The 12690-nt window shown below is 28.1% G+C and overlaps 1 protein-coding gene and 2 non-coding genes across 3 annotated transcripts; 2 read left to right on the top strand and 1 right to left on the bottom strand.

Moving 5' to 3' along the window:
- The first annotated feature begins 1220 nt into the window (after positions 1-1220).
- Positions 1221-1301, top strand: TRNAL-AAG. Its single transcript has one exon. It is a non-coding gene; the product is annotated as a tRNA-Leu (tRNA).
- Positions 1302-4265: 2964 nt separating this feature from the next.
- TRNAL-AAG lies at positions 4266-4346 on the top strand. The gene has a single exon. It is a non-coding gene; the product is annotated as a tRNA-Leu (tRNA).
- Positions 4347-8780: 4434 nt separating this feature from the next.
- On the bottom strand, positions 8781-9437 carry LOC110624539 (probable histone H2B.3). Its single transcript, XM_021769734.2, has one exon. The coding sequence runs from the start codon at positions 9420-9422 to the stop codon at positions 8904-8906; it is 519 nt and encodes a 172-aa protein (XP_021625426.2). The 5' UTR covers positions 9423-9437; the 3' UTR covers positions 8781-8903.
- Positions 9438-12690: the final 3253 nt, after the last annotated feature.

Below are 12690 nucleotides of genomic sequence, written 5' to 3'. Positions count from 1 at the left end.
AAAAATTAAAAGTACAACTATAAAAATATATATATATATATATATATATATAATTTAAGATTTTTATAGACATTATTCCTATTTTCTTTGTTTACTGCAATTCAGTAATATTCAAGGAAGTAGTCAATAATGATAGTTGGATTAGAAAATAAAAAATAATTATTTAGATACTAAATAGTTCATTCTTATCAACAACCAAAGGATATATTAAATATTTTCATAAAGAAAATTTGACCACGTCAACGATTGTTAACTCAATTTATTTTTAATGATTCTATTTTTTAAAAAAATAAAATATCCCAATAAATTTATTTATTTTATGAAAATATTGAAATTTTTTAATAATTTTTTAACTGTATTATTTATTTTTAACATTAACTACAGGTTTTAAAACTTAAAAGTAGTGTAAGAATATATATTTTAATCTCTGCGATAATTAATTAAGAATGTATATTTTAATTTGTGCGATAATTAGTTTTTATACTGTAAAAATATAAAGTTAATTATATCATTTATTTAAAATTCGACTGCTATCGACTAATTGATAGGAAATTCCACAAACTAATTGATCGGAGATCCTAATATTACAAATATAGTAGAGATCTACTAAATTGTATATATTAACGGTAATTTTATGTAAAAGTTCGACTTATTTAAAAAAATGTGAATTTTATAAAAAATTGAGTGTCATGATATCCCGATCTTTTTTTTATTAATAGAACTACGTATTGATTTATCAGACTCTTATCACGTGATACTATTTTATAAATGATAAATCATGTGATCAAAAAATAATTAGCTAGAGTTTATAAAATATTTTTTATCAAATGAGAATCAATGGAAATAAAAAAATATATCTAAATTGAAGTCATAAAAGCACTTCAAAAGTGACATTTATTCAAACACCTTTTCTCCACCTATATGATCTAAAAACAATTTAAACTACATTAATTATATTAAAAAAATGTGTCACTAATGTAATATACATTAAAAAAGCATGAACTTATCTCCCTATATTTCATTAGGGAAAATCATTTAAAGCCATAATGAAATAATCTCTAAAATTATATGGTTTTTTTAAAAATTATTAGTTAAAATCTAAAATTTTGGTTAAGTTTACGAATGCTACTTTTGTTTAATTTCACCATTTAAATTTCTTAAATTTGAGCACTCTCTTTTTTTATCGCTGTGAAAATAATTTAAGTTAAAATACAAGCAAAGTTGAGATGGCCGAGTTGGTCTAAGGCGCCAGATTAAGGTTCTGGTCCGAAAGGGCGTGGGTTCAAATCCCACTCTCAACATTTCCTTTTCCATTTTTCAGCCTTTTGTGGTGCAGACATGTGGAGTTAATAAAAATTTTAAATTTATTATAATTGTAGTTAATTTATAAGATAATTTATTTAATTGAATATAAATACTTAAACTATTATATTTAATATGATTATTGTTAAATTTCTAAATTTTATATTTCGGTCTTTTAAATTTATTATAATTATAATTAATATTTAAAATAATTTTAATTAATTTTAAACTTATATACATTATTTACTTATTTATCTTTTAAAATATTAGTTAAAGTCAGTAAGCAATTCTTGGCTCTAGTTAACTGTATACGTTAAAAACACCCAACTTTCGTATTCTGATACCTAATTTAAAACCACATAGAATTATTAGGGCTGTAAATGAGCCAAACTATTCGTGAGCTACTCGAGACTCGACTCGATAAAAACTCGACCAAGTTCGGCTCGTTTTTTAAACGAGTCAAGCTCGATCTCAATTTTGAGGCTCGTCACTTAAACGAGCTAAGCTTGAGCTCAATAATATTCGGCTCGTTAAGGCTCGCAAGCTGGCTCGTTTTTAGGCTCGCGAGCTCGCTCGTTTTTAGGCTCGCGAGTTGACTCGTTGAGAAGGCTCGCGAGCAGGCTCGTTAAATAGGCTCGTGAGTAATATTGTTTAAATAAATTGGTGAACTAATTCGTTAAATAAATTTATGAACAAGTTCATATATTATTAAAAAAATAAAAATAACTATAAAGTTATAAAATTTAAACTATTATAAATACTTGAAAATTATAGTATTGAAAATTATAAATAATTAAGATTAATTATTATAATTAGTATTCTTTAAAATTAAATTATAAAATTTTTTTGTATATAATTATTATAATAAGATTCCATAAAATTAATGTATAATCACAAATAATTAATATTAATTATTATAATAAGTATTCTTTAAAATTATAGTACGACATGATAAATTGAGTTGTAAAAATTATATACATTTTAAAATTAAAGTATAATTATAAAAATTTTTTTGTATATAATTAAGCATACAATATAAAAGATAATAATAATTATCAAAGTATAATAATAATAATTAATTAAGGTTATATGGATGTTGAAGTTGAAATTCAAGTTAACTAATTGAACAAGTATGAAGATGATTATGAAGATAATTAAATTATATTAGCTTATTTCAACTGTTGGAAGTTGGAATCAACTTTATTCGTTTGATATTAAACTTTGTGTGTAATATAATTTTATTATGTTGTTGAATTTATATTTATTTGTGTTATTTTAGTTATAAATTGTGTTACGTAATTTTTTTTATGTACACTCTCTTTTTTTTATATTATTTAAATTAATAATGATTAAAAACTGATTAAAGTGTAATTATTAATTCGAGCTCGAGCCTGAACTTGAGCTCAAACCAAATTTTTTAATTTTGAGATCGGTCTCGAGCTTTTTTAACGAGTTTCTTAATCGAGCTTTCCGAGTTCGAGCTCGAATTTTATTAACGAGATTCTTAATCGAACTTTTCGAGCTCGAGCTCGAATTAGGCTCGTTATTAAATCGAACGAACCTTTCACGAGTCGAGCTCGAATCGAGCTCGATTATAATATTTAATTCTCGAGCCGAGTTCGAATCAAATGTTAGAGCTCGAGTCGAGCTCGAGCTTCCAAACTTTTTTAATAAACGAGTTTGAGCTTTACAAAGCTCAACTCGACTCGGTTCGATTACACCCCTATTAGAGATTAATTCGAAATATGGATTTATAATTTTAAATTAAATATTAAATAATAAAAAATAAATATTTTTAAAATATATGATTAATTAGAGTTAAAAAATTATTTATATAATTTTAATTAATATTTAACAGAGATAAATAAATAATATTTTGTACATAATATGTCGATGAATTTAAAATTAATTAAAATTATTTAAAAATTAGTTATGATTATAATAAATTTAAGAAATTGATGGTATAAATTTTAAAATTTTTGTTATAATCATAATTATTTGTTTTCAATTAAACAAACTGTTTCAAATATTGATTATAATAATATTAAATTTAAAAATCAAATTTTTATCATCTAACATTAAAAACTTTATATATTACATTATTAAAGATAATATTTTAGCTTTTATATTCAAATAAGCATTGTATCTATTTGATTGACGAAAAATATTATTTAAGAAAATAATTTTTTTTAATTTTTAGTATTTGACGTATTGAAAAAATTTAATTAACAGAAAATACTTTTTTCATAAATTATTTTTAAAAAAAATAATTTTTTTTTTAAAAAAATTATTTTTTACATCATAAAATATTTATTAAAACTTTCAACTTATTTTAGTTATTCATCCAAATTTAATACTTTATACAAAGTTGGTAAGTTCATCAAATAAATTAAACAACAAAATATGATTAATCATAGTATTTTTGGTTATCAGTATTATATAAAATTTCATTAAAGAGCAAAATTAGGATTAGTATGCAACGAGTTTTTTTTTTATTCGAGTTTGAAATAAATTTTAATATTAAAATTCATATCGTAATATATTAAAATCTTCTGAATAATTAATATTTATATTTGTTTACATAAATAATTAATTAAATATAAAAATATATATTTTATGCTAATATATATTTATATATATATTCTAATTTGAAAAGTAAAATAATATGAATATTAAAATTTTTAAATAAAAAATATTAATAAAAAGTATATTTTATTTAAATTATTAATTAAAAATATAAAGCTATACGAAGTCGAGTATAATTTGAACGGGTTCAATTAAAAAAGTATTTTATTATTAAAAATATTTGTTTGTTAATCCATGACTTATTTGGTCTTAAATATATAATTTTGGAATTTATTTAAGAAAAAAAAATAAATAAATTGTTCCAAGAGGCTGCCTTGACGCTTACCAGATGCCTATGCTTGGTTAAAGGGATTAGAGAGTACCGAAGGGTCAGCGATGTTGAGATGGCCGAGTTGGTCTAAGGCGCCAGATTAAGGTTCTGGTCCGAAAGGGCGTGGGTTCAAATCCCACTCTCAACATTCTTTTTTTCACTTCAGTTTCAGCTGCATTTTCTTACACAAACGTCTGAAATATAATTTTTATCTGCGTAACTGATACAAATTGTTTATAATTGTGATATCTATGATTTAATTAATATTGACTTTTTAGCGTCAAAATTTGTCAATTATTTAATTTTAAGTGTTTAATGATAACTTCAAAATTGAGAATTTATTCAAAAGAATGGAGAACTACAAGTTATTTACAAACACTAACCCTTTGTTCTGGATATGATTTTTTTAATGTAATAGAAAATTTTACAAGTTAAAAATGCATTTGACTGTATGTTTAGAAGTGAATAGTTTTCTTCAAAGTAAGGTTTTTGAAAGTTTTTAAAAATTTCTAAATTGAACCTATTGATTGAATGAATCGAGAAGGTTTTGAAAAACCTTTAGATGCCTTTAAAAAATTTTATTTTCTTTTAAACAATAAAAAATTATTAAAATTTAAAAATTATAAAAAACTTTAGCTTATAAAATTATATTTTAAAAATCCTTACTTTTTTTGGGTTTTTTGCCAAAGGACAATACAAGATTCATTAATAGTAAAAGGGACTAGCCCAATACAAGAGTTAACTAAAAGAGCGAAAGCAAAGCATGGTGTTACGTACAACAAAAACCCAAACACTCGAGTCCAAACCGACAGAAAGGAACCCTATGCTCCAACATCATAATGAAGCATTGTTGCATCCTGGTGCTAACTGGAGAAGCATCAGGAACGTCTGGAGAAACCAAAGGCCAAGAAAAAATAATAGCTACAAATCAAGCATCACCAATAGCAACCCAACATTCAAGGGCAAGAAAAATAAATAAGAAAAGCAAGGGCATGAAAACACCATGATGAGATAGATGACCGAGGTGGTGTGGTAATGCTCATCAAAGACCAGAGCAACCCAAGATAGCAGCAGGCATCATTAATATCCCAAAGATAACTAATAGTCCTTTTCCAAAGAGGGAGATCTACGCTACAAGAGGCTCTACAAATCTTTGCAAGTTGCTAAGATAAGTCATCAGTTAAGAAACTTCAATATTAAGCTTGCATACAAGCATCCGAGCAGGCCAACAAATATCCCTTCTCTATGAAGTTTCCCCTTGAACAAAATAAATAAATAAATAAATAAAAGCAAAATAAAAAAAAAAACAAAAAACTAAAAAGGAAAAAGAAATACAAGCCAACCCTAAAGGCAAGGAAGGGAAAGACCCCACCCTTCAGGACTAAGGGAAGAAGGGCGTTCTTTGTCCAAAGAAATCCAGCAGTCAAAACGGGACTCTTGAAGCCCGAGAAGAAAACCAAAGTAAAATTTTCTCTCTTCAAACAAAAAAGAGGACTTTTGGGAAACCTTCTTTTACTTTGGGAAACCTTCTTTAACTCTGTCTCCTTTCAAACAAAGTATAAAATTTAAACATACCTAAATTTCCTTTAATGAAATATGACATGTTATAAACAACTTTAAAACTTTAACTCATTTTATATATTTACCCAAATTTACCATTTTATACAAGATTGGGCAAGTTACAGATAACGTACAAGTTCATCAAATAAATTAAACAAGCAAATTTAATTTAATCATAAATTTCTGTTAAATAGATTACATAAGATTTCATTAAGCATAAGAATAGGTTCACAGTGGATTGAGTGTCCTTCAACTTGAAATGGGCTACAACAAGCTCAGTCATTCAAGAAAGCTTCTTTTGCTGACCCAGTTCAGTAAGAGCAACATCTTTGCACAACAACTTACCTTTGGGATGCTCTGAATACTAAACCTTAAACATTCATCTTACTACAAGTTTGGAAAATCATTTTTGACAATATGCATAAGTTTCTAATAGGAAACGAGCAGTTCTAGAGAGATTGCATAACATGAATTCCTTTATGCTTTTAAGAGATATAAGCCATTAAGATGTTGATAAATAATACAACAATTACTCCCAATCTTAAAATCATTACAACAATTACTCCCAATCTTAAAATCATTCTGTTCTGTTAGATTTGAAACATATTCATGAGGCATACATATCATCAACCTAGCAAAGAATGAAGACAAAGTTCAAAATTTTAGGAAGATCTCATGAGGAAAAGGCCAGCTTAAAATCATTTGCAATATGAAATGCTGATGCTTTTTCTGCAACAAGAAGAACAAGCAAAATCACTGCTTCTTGCGCCTTTTCTCATGAATCCTGAACTGAGATTCAAAGACTGGCTTTGGAATGATAAATGAAAGTATAGCTATCACATTTGGAATTCCCACTCCCGGTCTCTGTAAACATGTGATACTTCACCGCAGAAGACTACAGATTCAATCATTCAAAAACCAGCAAGAGCTTTTTTCCTCAAATCTCACCTGTTCCAAGAGGCTGCCTTGAGGTGTCCCCATATGCCTATGCTTGATAGTCTTTCACAAATTGTATAAAGACATAAAACAATCACAGATGACAGCCCATTGTCAAGACACAACAGGATATTTAACATTGAGATATTCCAGATTATTGAATGTACAAGAAACATAAAAAATATATAGAGAGAGATAGAGAGAGAGAAAAGCATCTTGTAGATCATCAAAGTACCATTTAGAATTCATGCATTTGGTCCTGCCCCTAAAATTATTTATTTCGCCATCCCTTGATCAGGTCTTTGCATATCATTATATAATTAAACTATTGCATGACACCCAGATCATTAACATTATCTTTCAGTTAAGCTTTTGACTATATCAATGATACAAATACCTCCAAGATCAAGTTTGCATCCAATCTACAATTAGCTCCTGATCCTCAGGAATTTTGAGCATTGTAAACTCCCTTACTATATTGATATAATTATGATTAAATTTGCCATGAGCCATATGTATTTAAGTGCTCAACTCTCTAGCAACACAGGTTTGCTTAAGAAAGGAAAAAAAAAAAAAAAAAGAATTACATAAATCTTGGGGCCATTAGTTTATCTTCTTGTGCTGTGATTGCAAAATCCACTCCTACCTGCCCACAGAGACAGAAGGTAGAATCGAACTGAGTATTGCCAAAACAAGAGATCAATCAACACCATTAGCCTACATAATGCAGTGGTTAACTCAAGTATCATTGTTACAAGATGGCTCCACCTGGCCCTTCAAAAGAAAATTGAGGGAGGGGGGAACAACTCTTTATTCTTTGTCTTTGGTAATGTGAATATGCATGTTCATTGGAAACCCTACTTTAATCTATTTTCAAGTTCTTTTGCATTGTGGAGCCTTGCAAAAGGTAAATCATATTTGTTCAGAGTTAAATCTCTCAAGAGCAAGGCAGTTGCAAATAAAACTTTCAAACATATCACTTACTCTAAGGACTAGACTAATCTTGAGGCTTTTAAGAATAAACTATCCTTCGAGAAAAGCTGGAAGCTCCAAGCAACTGAGCTTGTTCAACAAAAGAATCATGTGTTTATGCTTGCAATGCTTTTCAAATGCTTCTCCAAGGGACAGCAACTGGTAACTTGGGGATCTCTGGCATCTAAAACCTGTGATATATTAACAAATAAAAAGGCCTAAAAATTCTTCAAACCAGCAGAAGAAATGACTCAAAAAAGGCTTCATAAGATGCAGTCTCACAAATTAATATTTCAACACATTACCATACATGGGATTTACATTTATCACAGTTAATCTGTAGTCTCAAGAATTAGAGCTCATAAGACTAACATAACCAAATGGTGAATTGATGTATGTTTACATACAATTGATATCAAAGTAATCAATAAAAATGCGATAATTAAAACGGGTGAAGCTAGTTGCAGTTTACAAAAATATCGTCTTCTGCTGGTCATTTAAAAGGGATAGCAAGCTTTCTCTTTCAAGATGACATCATAGCTGCTTGACATTCCATACTATTACTGTATATCCTAGAGAAAAATTAAATTTTACCAGAATTTATACTTGAAAATAAACATAGAAATAAAAGAATAAATAAAATTATACAGCAAGAGTTGTATCACAACTTAAAAGTTATATATTTCAATTGGACCGTAAATATATTTTAAAACACAAGTTTTATATCATGAATGAAATAATACAACAGTTTTCAAGTTTTACATCACAAATTTTATCAAAAAATTAAAACAGCAGCTGAAAGAAATAATTTTATTTAATTGGACAAAAACACACATTCATCATAAAAGACCTGAAAGATGAAAGAACCCATCCAAATCACAGGTTTGCTCTCCAAATCGACTTACATGCGAGAGGACGAGTGGCTCTACGGCTAACCGGGCGCACTTTAGCAACACATGCTCTCGTATTCTAATTTGCTGATTTGTGGGCCCACTTGAGTTCTTTCCCCTTACTTCACAAGTAAGGCCTTGGTCTCTTCTTCGTCTTCTTTAAGAGACTTTTACCAAATCACAGAACCATTCAAATCGAAAGAAAAGAGAGAGAGACAAAAATAGTTAAATCGGGAAATCCATTGATTTAAATGCAAGAAACTACAATCAAATCCTCATTCACGGTCAAATCTAACCATTTACATCAGGAAACCCCCAACGAAAATATATCACTCCTAATCCTAACACTAAGAACTAGTGAACTTCGTAACAGCCTTAGTTCCTTCAGAAACAGCGTGTTTGGCGAGCTCTCCAGGGAGGACAAGCCTAACAGCCGTTTGAATCTCCCGAGAAGTGATGGTAGGCTTCTTGTTGTACCTAGCGAGCCTAGAAGACTCTTGAGCAAGCTTCTCAAAAATATCATTGATAAAACTGTTCATGATCCCCATAGCCTTGCTCGAGATCCCAATGTCAGGATGGACCTGCTTCAACACCTTGAATATGTATATCTTGTACGTCTCCACACTCTTCTTTGCCTTCTTCCTCTTCTTATCGCTCGCGCCTTCCTTCGGCAGCTTCTTCTCTGCTCGCGGCTTCTTCTCCGCCGGTGCTTTCTCCGCTGCCGCCGGTTTCTTCTCCGCTGGCTTCTTCTCTGCCTTGGGCGCCATCTGAAACTCTAATTCTAAACAAGTCCTTTGTGGCTTTGGGTACTGAAGAGAAGTTGATAGCTTGGATGATTTACTAGAACCGGGACTGCGGGATTCCATTATATAGGGAAAGATGGTGGGAAGTGATTGGTTGGATTTGACTGGCACGGATCGCTGACGTGGATGATTGGATTTGCGCAGTGTATAACGAACGCTGACAGATGGGGTTTTTTGGAGGAGCGCGTTATGAAAGTTGGAAATTTTTCGTGCGCCTTACAGTGATTTTCAAATTTTTTGAATTTCGCGGGTGACTTAATGGCAATCTTATTATTATTATTTTTTAATTCTTACTGTTTTTTCACAGCTGCATCAATTTGCTACATCAATTCTCTACATATATTTAGGATAATTTATAATTTAGTCCTCATGATAAAAATTAAAGTTTAATCCTCTTATTTTTATAATAAAGAATTAAAATATAATATATACTTTTGTTAATAGAATAGTTTTAGCGAATTGATATATAAAATCTAAAGTTGTTTTTTTTTGTAATTTAAGCTACACTTATTAAAGTTGGTAAAATTATCTAGAATTGTAAATATTTTTGTATTTGTATTCAATTTTAAAATATGAAATGAGGAGAGTATGTTTTGCCGGCAAGACCACATGGTTTTTTCTTATTTTTTTTATTTGACTCACTTGATATCTGGATTAACTTATATGAGTCAATGTTTAATTATGGCTAACTAGTAAAAAGTTAAAAAGTAATTAAACAAACAACTTAAGGTTACTGTAAAATAAAATCCTTAAATCAAAAGTAAATCTCTAATCATAAAAACCAAAAATCGCTAATATCTTACTTGATAAAGGAATGAGAAAAAGAACCTGAAGTGAAGCAATATTTGATCTAGAAATTGAGGAACAAGGTTTGACGTTTGCAAGTGAGAATTTATGATAGAACTATTGATTTGGAAGAGTGCAAGAGAGTAATATATTAGTGAGGTGATCGAGGTCTTGCAAAATGCTCCACACAACAGAGGAAGAGTATTCTTTATAGGTTATCCACACATTTACAAGTACAATGTAGAAAAAAAGGGTGGTTGAAGCAAGTAAAACAAAAAAAGAAGAAAGAGTAATTGCTTATTACTTTGTATCTAAATTATAATTTCATCATATTTGTTTCTTTGTTATTTTTCATTTAGTATATATAGTATTATATGTACGATTGTGTATCCATAGACGTGGCACGAATAATTTAGTGATTTCTTAGGACAATTTGTTAAGTATATGATATTGGCATCCTTGATTGCATTAATAATCATCTCTTAGCTGTGAAGGCAATATTTTGTGTAAGACAAAGGAACTAAGAACTCAAAAAATGAATCTAGACACCTAGATGCCTAAATCTTTATCAGAATACAAGTTGAAAATATAGGAGAATAACTTTAGTTGTGAAATCAACTATTCCATTTACTTAAACCATGAAAGTACCATAGTTATAAAATCATCTTTGGAAGATGGATATTGTACATTGATCATAATGGCTCTGGTACAAATAGGAGTATATTATAAATATATGCCCTAGAGTCATATATCAAATTTTAAATCATTAAATATAAATTGTAGATAATTTAATTAATTAAAAGTTATTTAAATAATTAAACATGATCTATAGCGCCTAAGTTTTTGGAAGTCATTCCATTCTCAAACAATTGAGAATATAATGATAGAACGTACTTGTATAAAATGCTATAAAAATGTTCACAATTATAGGATGCCTTATTGGGAATGATTAATCCAGAGTAAACTATCATCTCTGTCTGTTTCTGCTAATTGGTATAAATTTATTGATGATAGTAGAATTATGAGTCTCACACCACAGGACATATAATATCTAAGCAGATATGTGAGCACTCATAATGATAAGTAGACTGAACAAATGGCGCTTAGAGAAGAACACATGGAGTTTACTATTATTAATATTTATTCATCTAAATCATGATAGTGCATATAGTCTTAAACCTGAGATATCACTTGTTTCATGTGCGAGTAGTTTGAGTTTGATAATACTTACATACTTATACTTATACTATGTATGGGTATGTAACAAGTGTCGGATCAAGTTAGTTGCACATAGAAATAAGGGATCAATCAAGATAAAATTCATTATCCGGAGTAAACGAGCAAAAACCTATGATTGTGTTAATTATTATTGATAATAAATTTTTAGCTAAGGTAGCTTGACTTAGTTAGAAAAAGAAGCTTTCTAGAATTAAGAGAAGTCATATAATTCAGAGTATTAGGATTTAACATTTACAATGACCCTAACTTTGATCGAAATTATATAACCAAAGGACTGTAGTGCATGATAATTTATAATTATGGTATAAAGCGAATGAAATAATACAATTATTATAAATTGGGTAGTCATGACTTGTTATGTTAGACACTAACTATGAAAATATTTTAATATTCTTTCTATAATTAATAAATTTTTATAACTAAATAATAATTTTTCTTAAATATCTTCTAATAAGTAGGGGGTAATGGAATCGAGTTGAATTAAAATTTATAAAATTCAGATTTATTTATTAAAATTTTTTATAAATTCGAGCTTGAACTCGGCTCAAAAATTAAATATTATACTTGAACTCGATTCGTGAAAGTCTCGTTTAAACTATTACACACATAAGGATCAATCTTAACAAGATTTATTAATTAAATGTGTTTGATTAATTACATAATTAATGAATTTGTTAGTAACGTAAGTTGCAAGTCCTAACATGACTTGAACTACATTTAATCATGATGAGCTAAAATTAAATTAATGTAGATAATAAATTCATATGATAAATTTTATCGATATAGGATATGGATTTTAAAGAAGATGAATTCATGAGATTAATTTTATCTATATATGTAGGACATAAATTTGAAATAAGAATACATAAATTTGAAATAAGAAAAATAAATTTATGTGGTGAATTCTATTGGTCTATAATATGAATATTAAATAAGAAGAAATTCATTTGGTAAATTAAAGTAGGCACGACATGGACTTGAAAGAAGGTTAAAATATTTTATTTGTCATATTTGATATAGATTTGATTTTATATGATAAGAATCTTAAATATATTTTGATAAAATTAATAAATTAAATTTTGTTCTTGAAATTTTAATAAAAAAATAATTTTTTAATTAAATAATTTCTGTTGATTAAATTTTTTATATTTGTATAACATGAAATAAATGAGACCTTAGTTTTATTTTATGTTTTTATAATAATTCAAAATTTTCCTAAATAAAATAAGTCACTAAAGTTTAAACTCAAAATACGATTTGTTTTTTTTTTTTTTTAACTTTATTGTAGCGATTAGGGAGAATTAAA

The sequence above is a fragment of the Manihot esculenta genome, chromosome 10 (assembly GCF_001659605.2).
Source record: "Manihot esculenta cultivar AM560-2 chromosome 10, M.esculenta_v8, whole genome shotgun sequence".
Lineage (NCBI taxonomy): Eukaryota > Viridiplantae > Streptophyta > Magnoliopsida > Malpighiales > Euphorbiaceae > Manihot > Manihot esculenta.
The sequence above is the reverse complement of the archived record's forward strand: the minus strand, read 5'-3'. Positions and strand labels throughout refer to the sequence as shown.

Bases quoted from the DNA above. Each gene is read 5' to 3' on its own strand.
- LOC110624539 (XM_021769734.2), bottom strand. From the start codon at position 9,422: ATGGAATCCCGCAGTCCCGGTTCTAGTAAATCATCCAAGCTATCAACT.